Consider the following 16,534-nt stretch of genomic DNA (forward strand, 5'->3'; position numbering starts at 1 on the left):
TTTGACTATAAATATTTAAAAAACCGAACATTTCAAACATCATATAAAACAAACATTTGGAGATGAAAGTGTTAATAGCTGAAGAAAAACTGCAGTGACAAGTATTTCCCAATAAACAAACAGGTCTGGTTTCCCAAAGCCATACCAGTAGAATGATCTGTCATGCTGTTTTGCTTTCCACAGGATAAACATCGCTGTGTGTGTACATGTATTCTTTAGCAGTTCATCTGATGTATACACATGTACACACACACGATCCCAGAGGAAACTCCATACATGATATTTATTCAGAAGCTCGTTACGCATAGTGGACGATCACAAAACTAACATGAATTTGGGAATTTAAGTCCAGACCATATGGGAAAACAGTCGGAATCCAAAGCACCAAACCAGCAGCATCAGAAAGAGTTTGTTCCCACCATGATTCTAATCTGGAAATATTTTGTTGAGATTCCATAAATTGATTTATTCTACCCGTTGGATTTGGCAGGGAGAAACAAAAGGCAGATGAAAACCTCCATATAATAAAAGATGTTTTCACTGAAATAAGCCTCTAAAACTTCAAATCACGACTGATACGAACCCTGGTGGATCTGGTGTTTTATTGTTTTTTTTGCTGCAGAGAAGTGTTAATGCGAGTCTGAAGCATGAGGAGCTCACCTTCTGTGCGCCAGAGAAGGCATGATAGAAGCAGGACACATAGGTCATTATGGCCTTCTCATCCGGCCTCAGCGTACCCACGATGTCTACGCATCACCCAGCAGGCAGTGAGAGTTGGACAGAAAAAGAGACAGAGTGAAGCCAAAGCTACCCAAAGCTACATGTCTTTGCTCCCTACAGGACGTGAGAGCAAAGAGAAATTGAAGAAAGAAAAAGAGAGAGAGCGCCTCCCTCTTCAGGTCCACAGCTTCAAGTTCCTTCCATTGCTACAGCCGACCCCTCCCACACACACTGACACAAGGAGGTGCAATGTGCGGGGACATAAGGAGGACGAGTGTCCTCTTGAAGAGAGTTGAAGGACACTGGCACCACAAGGTCAAGTATGGGACACAAACACACATCATCTGCTGAATCAAGCTCAGCGAGCGTGTTTGAAGGTGAATTCACTCAACGTGGTTTATTCAGACTCAGGTGGAAATGAGGACATTTGAAATCAGGACGCACAAGAGAAGCTGCACTGAGGTTTGAAAGTCTTTGTCCTCCTCAGAGAGAACTAGAGTCCAGTTGATACAGTTTCATGGTCTCTGTGCAGATCTTATGCAAATGTAATAATCATTATTCCCAGATGAAAATCCATCTCACATCAGATTAATTTAGATTTGTGTGATGAAGGTGAATGAAGTGTAAATGTTGGCAAAAGCAGTAAATCTGGAGATTTAAAAGTAACAGCACAAACATAAACCTTCTCTGTAGTTACCGATTTCAGGTGAATAATTCAAGGACCAGAAGGAGAATAAGCTGTACATAGAACGAGTTAACGCACACACACCTCGTGAGACTTACAGAAGAACACAAACAGGTTCTGAATGAGCCAGAAACTAATTAGAAGAAGAGGAGAAAAACAAGAGATGCATCAATGGGCTTCCTGTCAGAGGTCCACAGGGAAAAGAGAGGAGAGGAAAAATAAGAGAGGAGGGGCTGAAAGGACGGAAACGAGAGATGGGAGGGTAGAAAAATTGGTGATAAGGGAATCAGAGGAGAAGACCGATTAACTGACAGTATCAGTTTGAGGTTGAACGTTCACACGATGAGATTTGTTTTTATAAAACTCTTCAGAAAGTACCTGCAGGATTACCATGTGTTTCCACTGCTCTTCAACTGCAGCTGATATATTTAACAATTAGCTTTGGAGTCCTGAACCAAAAATCCTCAGAACCACTGCTTCATAATATCCTAGAACATTTAAGCACACGTCATTTATATCTGCTGTGACTGCGACTAAAGCCAAATATGATGTGATCTGATATAAAGCCCCTATCTTTACAAAGGTAGCCAACACACATTGTGTCAAAGAGAAATCAGAGCCCCTGAATACCAACTTAATTTAAAACAGCATTACAAACGATCTTGGCTACAGCCTTCTGTCTTCCATAGCTGTCACAGCAGAGGGAAGATTTACTGCTTTTACCAGCACAGTTAGATTCACAGTGTTTATGTTTATGTGTTTGTGTCCCAACAAAACCAGTGTCCTTGTGGAGGACCAGGACTTAGCAGCACTGTGGAGAGAGCGAAGTCATGCTGGGCAGGAAGCAGCATCTTGTTAGTAATAGGCGGTTAGATGTCAAGGTCAAGGGGTCAGAGGTCAGAGGGTACCTTCTGTGCTCCAGAGAAGGCATGGTAGAAACTGGACACATAAGTCATAATGGCTTTCTCATCTGGACGAGCAGTGCCCACAATGTCTACAAGGGGAAGACCGTGGTTATGAGGACATACAGGTAACATACAGGCAAGACAGAGGACACGTGATAATACACGACACACGTATGAACATATACACACACATTCAACAAGCAATTGTAGCTGTTAGCAGCCAGACGGGATGATAAAAGCTCAATTCACAAGCAAACTGAATGAGTACTAATACATGAAGATTAACACAGCATTAATACTACTGCACATACAAGGGTCAGAGCTGTATGATCAAAACATAATAAAACCTGCCAGTAAAAGATTAATTAAATCAAATGTATGTGTATATTATCCCTAATATTTCAGGTTTTTGTCCTTCAACAAATCAAATGAATTAAACTATCTCAAAATGGGATGTTTTAGACTGTAATTACGTAGAGATATACTTACATTAAAAAATGTTCAAGTATAAAGACAGTTGATGTCAACACACTGCTTTCTACAGAGTTAGTAAATATCCTCAAAGCTCATACTGATCATGCATCAGAATAAAGGCATTAAGACAGTTACTGTACTTTACAATCCACAAAAGACAAAGAAGAAGAAACAAAGAAATGAAGGAGAGCATTGGTGACGACATCCGTCCTGAGGATGTGTAACAGCTCATACACAAGAACAGACACAACAGTGTATTTGGTGATCAGCAGCCACATTTACATGCACATCAACACTGTGACTGTAAGGTCAGTGAGACACTAAGTCAATTCAGTCATTTACATTGAACAGGCCATTTTAATTTTGAGCTCCTCCAAGTCATCCCTTTAAAGTTAAGTGGGGTTTAAATCATATTGAAGGTTCTTTTCAGGAGAAGTAACTGTAGCTGTTAGCAGCCAGACAGGCTCCACTATCGAGAACAGTCACCTTGTTGTGTGCATGCACACACAGCCAGTTTTAATACATTTGGAAACAGCAACTTCATAATAAATTTTAGATCTACCTTCTGCATCCAACATCTTGGGGATGTCCAGGTGCTTCTCAGCCACCTCAAAGGCGTTGTTCAGATTGGTCACTGGATCATCCTAAACAGCGAACACAGCGTCAGAAGACAATTGACGAGCTAATGAAGATGATCTTTGTTTATGAATTAATTTTACTTTCTCACTATCAGCACGCTCCAAGCTTTTAATTAGGTCATTTAAAGTAACTTCTAGTATGGTTCAGAGTATAAGTACGAGTGTAAAGACTATTATATTAGATACTGAGAACTTGATGGGGGTCCGAGCAGTTTATTCATATCTGGAAGTAGGGTGGGTGTAGTAAATATACGTCAAACTGTGTCTACCTTTCTTAGGCTGTCGTAGTCGATGAGATCTGGTCTGTGTCTGTGGATCAGAGCGTTGAAGGCGAGACCGTCCTTCCAGCTGTTGGAGAAAACAAATCAATTTAGCACAGAGCACAGAGGGAGACCGGACACTGGTCTGTTAGACCGTCTGCTTTTCAGGTCAGTATCACCCAGATGGGTTTAGATGTCCATAATAAATCTGAAGAATGAAAAACACAATTGCAAATTGTTTGTACAACTCATCATACCAGTGACCAAATTCCACCCAGTTGAAAATATTATTATTTATTAATAACTTCAACTTTGCAGCTAACAAACACACTTTATCCTACAAGTGTCACTGGAGGCCTTGACTGGAACATAAAAGGTCTTTTACAGAGCAGCGTTTGTCCAAGATTAACACAAACTCTTAGATGAAAAGTAAAGCTGAGATCAACTTTGGAGCACATGTGTGTACAGCTTGCGTTACCTAATGTGGAAGTTCTGCACATTGACATTCTTGTAGGGAGCGGTCTTCCTCTGGCACCACAAGAGAAGACCCTCCTTTGCAGAGGTCTCTGCAGGGAAGAAGCGGAGAAGTCGAGTCTGAGCATGGTGAATACCTCGTCATTTAACTCAACCAAATACTTGAATTGTTCTATTCCATTAACGCTGCACAAGCAGACAGAAAAATACTGCAGTGCCTGTTTATGTCTGTGCTAAATATAAACTCCTTCAGCACTCATCAGTGAACTGAAAATACTGAGGATGTTTTCTGTTTACTGCATTTTCCTGGACAAACATCAGAGAAGTATCAGTCTCTAATATAGAGGATAAACAATATGACTTAATATTCCTTGCAGTGGTCCACACCCACCAGAGATAATTCAGCACAGACAGTTTTAATTAACCACCACAGAGTTATTACAGAGGAAATGATTCCACTGTCAACATTTATCAACACAAACTAAACACAGAAATAAAAACATTAAGGACGTGGAAGTGATGAAACGTAGACATCATCAGTGTTTTAACAAACTGAAATCTTCATGGAACTTGTGCTGTACATTTCTGACATTCAACATTTTACAGAAATAGATTAAAACACTAGCGGATCATGAAAATAACTGCAGATCTAGTTGGATTTATTTATTAGGTAGCTTCTTTCTCTGTTGCATAATGAGGTAAAACAATAGCAGAGGTTACATCAGCGTGTCTATGAGTCACTACTCATAGTGGTTACTACAGTGTGAGTACTTTCATATTATCTTTGGTCTTAGTGAGCATTCGTGGAGACCAGACCTGTTTTACTTTGGCTGTGTTCCAGCACCACTCATTCCACTGTGTGTGTGCACACGCACGTCTTTATTTCCTAATGTCGACAAGTTTTTTTTTTAAATACTGTTTTTGTGATGACACAAAGTGCATATTGGGGGTTTTAGGGTTAGGATAAAGTTTAGGGTCAGACATTTAGTTGTGTTGGTTTTGGTAAGGGGGTAGGGAATGCACGGTCCATGAGTGTCCTCACAAGTATAATGAGACATGACCGTGTGTGTATGTCTAGCCTTGTTATTTCCACTCTATTTCCCACAGTGCATCCTCGACGTGCTGCCGCGCTGCCCCTCAGCGAGACACTTCTCGTCTGGTTTTGAATCTTTAATGCAAAGTAAACCAGAGTGAGCGGTACCTTCGACAGAGATGTCCTGAATGGCAAAGCGGAGGATGATGGTCCAGATCATTCCCAGGGTCATCTTGGCATTTCCATCCACAATTTCTACACAAACAAACACACACAGTTAAAAACCACCTCGATCAATTACAGCACCACATTTTGTCGTTTCATCTACAGCCACTGGTCCATAAATCGTGTCCATCACTGCTGGTTCTACAATGTTACAGCTGCTCCTTCGTTTAATAATGCCAACACACCCACACAGCTACACTTAACGTCCCCCCGCTGCCAAACCTCCAGTATTTACAGGGAAAGTGTGATGTCTGAACAATGATTTCTTTCATAAAACAGATTCAATTCTCTTAGATAAGTTTAGTTGAGGCTTATAAGACAAACTGAAATGCACACATTGCTATTTAATAATTTAAAAAGGGATAAACAACTTAATTCTACACATATCTGCATTGTATGGGCTGACTTGGTGCTTTGTGAAGCAGTAAATATGCTTTGTTATTGGCTTTGATATCAAGTAGCACATCTAGTAATACAGTGAAAGTATTTACAGCCTGGTACATCGAAACTTGACAATATCGTTATCTCGGTTTTCCCTCCACGATCCACAGGTACTTTGCAGGCTAATGAACACAAAGGCACATACTACAGAACAGTAATTCAAGTGCAGCGATATGTGGCCCGGGTCAGATTCCACTCATAGTTACAAGACTATTAGTCCTTTCATAATGCACCTTCCACTTTATCAGCTACACGCTCGCCGTCACCTGCAAATTGTTGCTACATCGCTTTCATTCTTTCTAACAATGATGTTTGATTTGATTTCCATCCTGTTGTCTAAAAATTGCCACAGACACAAGAAGAATTTACAAAAGGATAATAAACAAATTCAACTAACTGGCTGAGCATCAATGTCTGAAAATGATTGAATGAAATCTAAGTTTGGGAACTTGAATGCGTTGGATTAACCAGTCTCAGACAGGAACTGGCGTAGGAAACTCCTCTTTCATTTCACCAAATTTTCTTGCATTTTTTCCACTTTTATCTCCTACGTTGACATTTTTCAGTCAGTTTTCTGTCTGTCATTTTCCAGCAGATGACCTTTAGTGGGCTACTTTCACAGAAGAACGGAAAAAATGAGTGTGTGCATTCACATCCTACACAGTGTGTGCAGGACGGTAGCATTTTGAGCAATTTTGTGTTCAGTGGTCTTAGTCTCAGTGGTGCCAAGCTGCAGGAATAGGACAGTAGGACAGAGTAGAAGAAAGGTCAGTGTCATCCAGCTGCCACATACAGCCACAGTGATTATTAGGTACACAATATCTGTTCTGTTAGCTAAAACTGGAACGTGTAAGAATAAATACATATCAGCATTGTTCTTGGAGAGGTCAAGATATCTTCAGACACCTGAAGAGATTCTGAACGGGGTCATTTAGGTGTTTATTTTAAACTCACTACCAAGTCAGAAAACTGAAAGCTGTGTTTTTGTCTTGGGTTGAAACATCTTCAAGAAGGATAAAGTTGGGTGAATGACACATTAGTTTACTTTAGAGGTGATTTGTGTGTTTCAGGGATGTGCAGGTTTGGGGAGGACCTAAATTTCTCTCAGTATTTATACTTGCATGCACACTTACCCTCTGCCCCAATAGAGACTAGTTTCACTCCCTTGCTAGCAATGAAGTCCAGGGCTTTGTTCACGTTGTTGATCTTGTGGACCCTCATCTTGCCTCGCTCGGGCTTGGGTAACCGTTCGCCTGCAGATATAAACACACATAGGAACAAACAAAAACAGTGAGCATGCGAGTTCTGCAGTGACAGTGCAGAGTGTGTTTCCGCCGGCTCAGCAGAGCAGACAGGATGGCTAAAGTTACAGCGGTGATGTTTGCACCGCTCACAGCATAAAATATTGAAGTGGATGTGAAAAAGGAAGCTGCATGAAAGTCTAAATTTGATTATGCAATGATAGCAATTTAAATGACTGTCTACAGTACCTATAGGAGTAGTTCCCCTTCTACAAACAGCAATTAAACACAAGAAACCCTGCGAGGAACACTGGCACACACAATGACAGATCTATAGCAGGGTGTTCCCAGTGTGTTTTTAAATGATGCACAGTGGAGTGGGAAACCGTGAGCAGCCACGCCCTGCAACGGACAGAGGGGTTGTGCATCTTTCACATCTGAAAACATTTTTCATTCTGACTGGCAGCTCGGAGACTGCTTTGAAAATCAGGCCACTGCTCGGTGACAAATGAGTGTGTGTTAGTTTGTGGTGGGCTGGACGGCCTTCCCTGTGGTTTCTGTGTGAAACATCTCAAAACATTAATCAAATACTATTACAGCCATTTTAGTTTAATTAAAAACCTTTCTGCTGGGCCTAATTTCCTGGTGACTCTGGTGACTGGTGCTTTAAGGTCATACTTATAAGTTACCTGAGATGACCTCCAGCAGCAACATGAGTTTGAGCCCATCCCTGAAGTCCTGTTCGATGTTTTCAATCTGCGTACCAGCTTTCCTCAGGTGGGAGTTACACCACGCCGTGAACGTCTGCACAAGGAAACAACAGGACACAAGTGGTGATTATACAGAGACATCATGTTTTTCCAGGTTTGTACTAATAAACAACTGTTTAGAAATGTTTAAGAACACTAATTAATCCTAAAAACCTGACAGAGAGGTGCCCTTACTATCTGAAATCCATACAGGAATAAAACTGAGCAGCATCTGTTATGCATGTAATTAAATATCAGAATGGCATACCAAATCACAAACACAGACATCTGGAAAAAGAAACACACCAGCACAAATCACACACATCAATAGCAGGCTGGAATGTATGTTTTTGTGCATCTGGTTAGGCAGCATTCTTCAGAAATGTGTTTCGAATCATTTTATTTTGGAGGAGCTCGTGGCACAAAGATAGGCACGGGACTGTGGAGAGGCTGTCACGCTCCTTTCCAAAAATCTCAGCTATGGCACATCATCAATCAACGTATCAAATAAAAAATACTGAGACTGTTTTTTTAGCTTGTTACATAATTTTGTGGAAACCTGCACACACTCCGTGAAGATGCCATCGCTTTCTATTTTTCATCATCTAAATTGTTTCTACACCAGACAGCTTTGAAATGAATGACACCAGCCTTTAAATCAACATAAACACCTTCTTTCAAGAGGGAACTGAAGGGAAGAGGAAAAGGGAAGGAGGAGGTGAACGAGGGAACGTGGAGCTTTGTTTCCACAGTGGGAACAAAAGTTGATGACATGACATGTTAACAAAGACACGACCAGTTGTCCTTGGTGCTAAAATGCTGTTTAAAAAAAAAAAAAAAAGAAGCTTCCTAAATGAGAGTTTTTGCAGTTTGTGTGTAATTACATGACTTACATTTGAAAAACATTATGACAGGGTGCTGCTCGCTGCCCTGCCCCTCTCCTCACCGTCCCACCGTGGCCACCAGCACAAAGCGCCCATTGAGCCTCATGGATAATAGCACCCTTCAGCCCCCTGTACCCTCCCTCAGCCCGCTCTCACTCTGTGACCCTCCCCCAGACCGCCCGATACCAACCCCCAACACACACACACACACACACACACACACACACATAAAGTAGAACTCCCTGCCTGAGGACGGAGGCTCAGTGAAACAGTGAGGGCCGAGGGTACTAAGGAGGGGCAGATACGTTTCACATAAACAAACAGACAAAGTTGGAGGGCAGGAGGGGTAGGTGCAGAAACACAATGCCTGTTTTACTACATACACACACATACACACACATACATTTGAGGACAATGCAGCAGGAAGTGGCACTGCAATGACAGGAAATTCCAGCCTAGTTTAGGACAGAACAGACAATTGGAGTGAAGCTGCATCCATCACTGTCACTGACTCAAACACTGATCACGACACATGGTTCACAGCATAAAGACTCTAGTTTATGACAGATATAACACATCAAAAATTATTTTGTTCTATATAAAGCACATTCAGCATTTGAAAGTTCTCCTCACTTCACAGTCAGTTTAACATTTATAACCAAGTAAACAGAGCTCGACTTTATTTCCTTTGCAACATGACTTGTTGCAGATTATACACCTGACACAGTTCGGCACACACTTCATCCTGACTTCACCTGCCACAGGTAAGTCTCTCAGGTGGTTCTTAGGTTGTTACAGTGCATAAGAAACCACTATGCTGTGCTGCTGAAGGCTGTTAGCTTTTGCTATTGGACCAGTGAAGCACTTCTCTGGTTACCTTACGTCAATCAGCAATAACAAGGTGTGGTGCTGCTGTGTGGGTGATTCTGACACAGGCACTGGAGCTTCAGTCTAACAAAACTGAGGATTAATGTCAGCTACAGCATTAAAAGTATCTTCGGCTTGATATCATGTGACTTCAAGTTAGGTTTCAGGTAAAGTCGACTAACCTTTATTTGCCTTTTGCAAAAATAACAACTTGGTGATAAAAGCACAAGCACTATTTGAGAAAGTTATCTCTAACTCTTTAATCTGACCCTGGTTTGCATTTCTCAATATCTGTTTGTAAGTCAGTAGCTGCAGTACATTCCCTGGAGAGTAATTGTCTTTAAACCGATTCAGTTTTAATTCTGAACGGAACTTCATTAGTGACTTGATCTAATTCAGAGTGAACTGACTGTGGACACAGATGCAGATCAGGATGAGCTCCAGAGAAGCCTGTTAAACCTGTCCGTTTGTTGGCTTCACGAGTCAGATCAGACGGTTGACATGAGAGGATTTCTGACCTGAGCTGACGACGCATAAGCTGAAGGCTCGAAGGGGCAGAGCAGAGCTGGATCTAAGAGTTAGGAAGGTTTATATTTTAGACGTGAAGCTCATTCTCTTATCTTGTAGTATCTAGTACACAACTGTAGTAGGCAGAGGGAGTTAACAGTATTACTATTCAGTCAGGAACAGACTTTCACCTTTTAACCTTTAAACTTATTGACTTTTAACACTGGTTTTGATCATTTTACACTTTCCCTTAAAAAGTGTAAAACCGTATTGATGTGTGTGTGTGTGTGTGTGTGTGTGTGTGTGTGTGTGTGTGTACACAAACATACACAACATCTCTATTTTATTTGAACCAGTAGTCACAGCGTCTAATTTCTCTATTGCAGCATGTGTTTGTGTTGCAGGAGATGAAGAAGAAGAAGAAGAAGGAGGAGGTTAATTTTTCATGAAAGTCTTCATAATATAACTGTGGCTTTGAAGAAAGTGGGTCACACGAAGTTGATGTGAATTTAGTGCGACTAAATAAAAATCATTACCCATTTATATTTCACTGGTCTCCATTTCAAACATTTAGCATTTTAACCAAGACTCTAATTTATCCATTATCCATGCAGATATAACATAATTGTTTTTCCAATCATTCCTTTCATTTTCTCAGGCATTACGGGTGTATGATGGGGGGGTCAGCTCTTCAGGGTACAGAAATCTTTGTTGTTTGTGTCTTGGAGAGTGTGTCTGGAAGTGGTTAGGTTGTCCGACATTTCTCTCTCCATGGCAGATATACAGCCGTCTCTTCACTGCTCTAGTGCTGCATGAGTGTAGAAAAGAAAGGGAGTCTAATGGGGTCTCCTGAGGTCAGCTTTTGATCTTGGCTTTCTAACACACAAACACGTGTACTGGGGTCACCATTACGACCACAACAGTCCTTAAACTCTGATCTCCAACTGAGCCTACAAGGTCAGAGGTAAAAGTTGTGATTATGACTGGTGGAAGAGAAGAGACGGGAGTTTAAAGCTCAAAAAATATCAAGCAGATTCACATGAATACGAACAGCTGACATATACATCCACCCATTTCTCAGTAGATGGGCACTTGCCTCACTACATGCATTTCTTAATTGTACGTATAGCCATGCACATACACACACCCAGGTAAGGGTGTGTCTTTCTACACCTGGAGAGAATGAGGCAGGTTGAAAACAACTCAACTGTCTAGCATTCCCTGCATGACGTCAGAAAAGTGTGCATGTGTGGGTGTGTGCATTTTCTAGATTTCACACCCTTTTTTCTGATGAGCTCATGCTGATAGTCTGTCGTTTGCCATTCCTTTCTACATCACTCGTCTTCTTTCTCTCTCTGACTTACACAGCAATAGAATCATAGCATAAAAAAACAAATGCTAAACATATTTGCTGCTAATTATAATACATACTGCTATTACTGCCGTTTGTGACTATGCCAATATCACACCAAACCACACACTTGTCACAAAAAGTCACACAGGTCTCACACATCTTATTTAAGGCCTTTATCTTCAGTATATGAATCATGTATTCTCAGAACATCTCATTCTCTTACAGCCAAGGTCCATCCACCTACTTAAACACACACGCACACACAGTGTTGATGTCGGTTACCCTGATAAAACACAAACTCAACCAGGCAGGCAGCGACATGCAGCAAGGTGAGCTTAGGACAAAAAACAAGACTGACACAGGTGTTGGAGTTTCAATGAAATGATAAGCACATGCAGATAATAGTTTGTCACGTCCTTTCTGTGTCGAGCTTTCGTCACTTCTCATAAGAACTTTAGATAATTTGCACCTTTTCAGATGTGGTTTGAATTAGTTATGCAGCAGCGTCATTTCATCACTTCTGCTGTGTGAATATCAAAATACTTCAAGGAGGAAACGCAGAAGAACCACAATGATGTGTAGAGGTTACCGGTGACTTAGGAAAATCAGCTATTAACAGGCCTTTGAGCAAGGCATTTAAATCCCTGTTGCTTTTAGAGAAATGAATCGCAAAAGTAAAAACCAGCAGCAGACGGCAAGCTGTTGCACCAACGGAGCAGATTTGTACTGCTAGTTAAAGAAGTTATATGTGGACCTGCTGGCACGAGGGACAACCTCAAGGAACTTGGACAAAGCCATACTAGACTGGACTGGCTGTACCAGGCTGAGCTGAGCCAAAACCATGCTGCCCTGGCCCTGTGAATAAAGCCCAGTAACTAGTCTGGTCTGGACTGACACAAGGCCTCCTATTCTTAGACACACAGCAATTAAAGAAGGGCTGTGGCGTGCAACACAGTAGCACTGCTGGCTATTGTCACACAGTTTTGCTTCAAATGCTTAAGACCTGCTGCTCTTTGTGTTTTAACATAACATAAGAAACTTTGTTTAAATCCATTTTCCTATTTTTAAAAAATGTATGTGGGGAAGTTCCCCAGCTTACAATCCTCACTGTACTTTGTCAACACGTTTTTAGAACTGAGTTCACCTCAGATGTAGAAGCACAGTTAAAATACACACAAGCACAAATGGAAAAAATATGTGTGCTCTAGATTTCACCGTCTCTGTACATGAAGCCCCTCATTCATACAACACTGGTGTAACTGGATGAGCAGCCTGCTACTGTGGACTCGCTGGTGTCACAGTGCAGGAATATGACACTGTCCCTCAGGGGCCACTGTGGGACCAAGGAGGATTCATGTGCATCAGTGCATGTGTGTGTGTGATGACTGAGGAGGAACAAACCAGCCTCGACTTAAATGAGTGAGCAGCTGTTTGGAGATCAACACTCTCCTAAGGCCGCTCAAAACATTCAAACACAAACACTCACTATTGGCAGCATCTCTGACGGCGAAATGATGAATGATAAAGATTAACTGGAATTCAGCGTCAAAGCCAAGCGTGGAGTGGTTCTACAGAGAGGAGAAGAGCTGGCCAAGATGTTCTTGTCCAAAATACTAGTGGTCACCAGAGTGCTGCTAATCATTGCTAGAGAGAGCAACGAGGAGATGAGGAAGAAGAAAGACGGAGCAGGGCCCCGCTGCAGAGGCTGTTCTGGTCTCATTATCCTCTCAAGTCTGGACAGGTGATCATTAACATGTGTGCACAAACACACAAACACAGGCTGAGGGAGCCTCCCTCCTTCTTCATGTGCTGACAGGTAGTCAGTAAAGGAGTTATAATGTGGGGACAATCTTTCACCACAGAGCTCACACACACCTCCCAGAGGGAGCTGACAAACATGTAATTGCCGTGTAGTTGTTGGCTGGCCTAATGCCCTTCAGATATGCCATTATGTGAGTCAACAGCTTAATGCCGACAGTTTTCAACAAGCTTCATCGACTGCATCCAGTCAGACACACAGTTCTCTGGAGAAGCCTTAATATAGCAGCTAACAGAAACAAAGGAAAGGGAGGATTAAGGAGAGAAGGACAGGAAGCACAGGGGGAGGTATGAGGGGAGGAAGTTGGTAGTTGATCACGAGAAGGAGAAAGGAGTGTGGGAAAGAGGAGGAATAGATGACAAATATGAACAGTAGTAAAGAAAGAATGTAACACATCAGCTCAACATGGAAATAAGATCAACTCCACAGCAGTGGAGGAGGGAAAACGAGGGCTCACAGAGGGCTGAACGTAGGAGAACAGTTAAAAAAATAAATAAGTCAGTAAGATGAAAGATGGAGGCTGAAGAGGAGGAGCATGACACAAAATGATGAATGTAAAATAAAAGACCAATGAGGAAGACATAAAATGTTTGTTTGCGGTTTCCTCCTTCATATCAGGAAAAAACTGAGGACTGAGTAAGAAGGAAGATGAGACAGGGGAGGACAAGTGTGGGTAACCAGAGCATGACTGGTCCCCCACAAGGAAAACACACACACACACACACACTTACATGGATTATACAGTGTGTGTGTGTGTGTGTGTGTGTGTGTGTGTGTGTGTGTGTGTGTGAGAGAGATGATCTCCCTGCCACAATAAGAGACAACACATACAGAAGCTTCCTATTTGTTGAACTTATATACAGGTCTTATTTGAACTTTAACTCTTATTTTTCCACATCAAATCAAATGGACTTCACTTCATCATGGCTTGGACTTTATCATTTCACCTCGAGTCTCATCCGTTAACCTGCCACCAAACAAACCTACAGGTACCCACCACAGTCTAAGCGTTTCACCAGCTGCCTGGTGGCCTTCGGTCATTTGTTACCATTTTATGTGAGGACACATAAAAGGTGGAGAGAAGAGAGGAAACTGGGAATGAGGGGGGAGGAGACGGGGAGGGAAGGGGTAAAGTGTCCAGCAGTGTGGCTGTTTGTTCATTTATTTATGCCTCTTCCTGTCTTTGTTGCTCGAAGAGTCCGGCCCAGGGTCGGGTTGCACTGCCCCTGTGTGTCTGTCCTATTTTAGGATCAGCAAGGTCTTCCTACCAAAAAACTGCACAGTATTTCTAACCAGACACATGAGAGGGATAAAATAACAACTGTACACGTCCGTTTTAAAAACGTTTATCATGGTTTTTATTTGTGATTTTCATAATCTTTACTCAAACTGGAGATTTCTTCTTTTTCACTTCAGTAAATTTTAATCCACACCTAACAGCACACTAGTTCATTCTGTTACTCGTTTTATATTGTGTAACGTGTTGGTTGTGTTATCTTCGAGCATGCTGAGTAAACAAAACTGGGGGAAACTGAACCATCCCAGGGTTTTTATTTGCTCTTCATTCGAATTCAGGCATGAAGTCACTTGGTGTGAACAGTAAAAATCATATAAAACCACTCCCTTATCTAAGCTGTTATGTGTGCGTGTGTCCAACAAAACATTGTCAACCCATTTTTATGGCCTCTAACCCAGTGAGTTTGCATATTTCAACATTATGTGAAGCCATGTCATCGTGCTGTGTGTCAATAAAAACTGCTGGTGACTCTGTGGTTCTCATTGCTTCACTCTGTATCACACAGTTCCAACGTTGTGAAACTGTATGTTGACACTACGCACCGCAAAAATTATACTGCGTTTACATTTTAGGCCTCCAGGCGACACATTTGCCATCTACAGGGCACCAAATCAACTTTTTACTAAAATTTGAAGTTCTTCTTCAGAGATCTCTCAGTTCTTTTTATTTCTTTACTATTGCTTTGGAGGAATTTCATCTTGCTTTTTTCTGCTATGAAGAAAACAAACTCGTACTCTTTATTACAACAATCCACTACTTGTTGGTTACACGCAGACAGGATTTCCAGCACAAGAGGCCACATCTGGCAGCTGTGAAACGCCAACGGTCGGCTGTCAGGCATCTGTTGTGTTAGTTTGTGCTGCAACACCTTTAACGCTGGTCCGACCTTTATTGACGTTTTTTTCAACCAATTCAGGTTGTAAATTGGCAGCAGACCCTGTCGTTGATAGAAACCACTGATTGGCTGTTCAGCACGTCTTTTACAACTTATTTTAAAGTAGAAGTAGCTATAAAGCGTTGGTGTAGAGAGAGTCATTTTTTGGTGCCACTTTTTGTTTGAGCAATAGTTGATCTTGTCACCGCTAGTTCATTAATGTCAGATTGGTGTGTCGTGGCCCTGAGAACTGAGAGGAAACAGTCTAAAATGCTGTGACGCAATGATCTGCTGGATTTGTTTTAAGTGACAACAAATCAGTCCAACTCTGAAGTATGTTGTACAGAAGACGAGAATCTATCACTGGCTCTAATACAGTCCAACTGTAAAATATAATAATTCAATAGTGACTTTCTAGACTACTTAGCTGTTGTTCAGTCTACGTAAGATGAGGAGCAGTGGGGAAACGCTGAAGGAGTCATGTTCCGTTTGTTGATAAAACTGGTTTGTAACGCTGCTGTGACAGCTCAGCGCAGGAGGAGACCGAGGAGGCGAAGAGAGATTTACTGAGACTCATGGATCAAATGAAGGGAAGACAGGGAAAGAGAGGAAGGGGGGGTATGTGCTCTTTGATCCTGTATCTAGAACGGGGTCTTCCACTCAACAGGAGGGGTGGGGCAGATGAAGACAAGGGAAGACAAAAGACCAAGGGCAGCAAATACAAAGGATTTGATCCAATACACAAACGTACTTCTTTTAAAGTAACTGTGTCTACAGAGAAGTAAACAAGGATTTCTATGTAAACGTTCCTGTTGAGTTTGAATTATATTTTATGTTGCAACAGACAAATCACACAGATTTCTGTTGTCTCAGCTCTCTGGCACTCACTATATTATCTTACGCTGACGATTCTGTCCACTTCAGCTCAGCACAACAAACCAAAAATATTCCTCTTCAAATTTGCTTTTTTAGTGCCAAGTCTGCATAGCAAAGAAAGAAGGATAGGTTATGGTAGGAGTGAGCGGAGAGAGAAGGAGAGCAAGCACAGTCTGTGTGTCAACCCTGCCGAACACGACAGAGATGTCAG

General features: G+C 41.8%; 1 protein-coding gene across 2 annotated transcripts in view; it reads right to left on the minus strand.

Annotated features, from left to right (window-relative positions):
* actn4 (actinin, alpha 4) overlaps positions 1-16,534 on the minus strand; it is a 42,905-nt gene that overhangs the window by 6,990 nt on the left and 19,381 nt on the right. The window contains exons 2-8 of one of the 2 annotated variants that reach the window (XM_026370774.1): positions 7,786-7,900; positions 6,989-7,108; positions 5,358-5,444; positions 4,161-4,248; positions 3,692-3,770; positions 3,347-3,428; positions 661-746 (exon numbers count right to left, since the gene is read on the minus strand). In XM_026370774.1, the coding sequence (XP_026226559.1) occupies positions 661-746; positions 3,347-3,428; positions 3,692-3,770; positions 4,161-4,248; positions 5,358-5,444; positions 6,989-7,108; positions 7,786-7,900 (657 nt within the window). Of the gene's footprint in view, positions 1-660; positions 747-2,313; positions 2,400-3,346; positions 3,429-3,691; positions 3,771-4,160; positions 4,249-5,357; positions 5,445-6,988; positions 7,109-7,785; positions 7,901-16,534 lie in introns of both variants that reach the window. The other variant, XM_026370766.1, reaches the window with a different exon arrangement.

Source organism: Anabas testudineus, chromosome 13 (genome assembly GCF_900324465.2).
Source record: "Anabas testudineus chromosome 13, fAnaTes1.2, whole genome shotgun sequence".
In the NCBI taxonomy this organism is placed as follows: domain Eukaryota; kingdom Metazoa; phylum Chordata; class Actinopteri; order Anabantiformes; family Anabantidae; genus Anabas; species Anabas testudineus.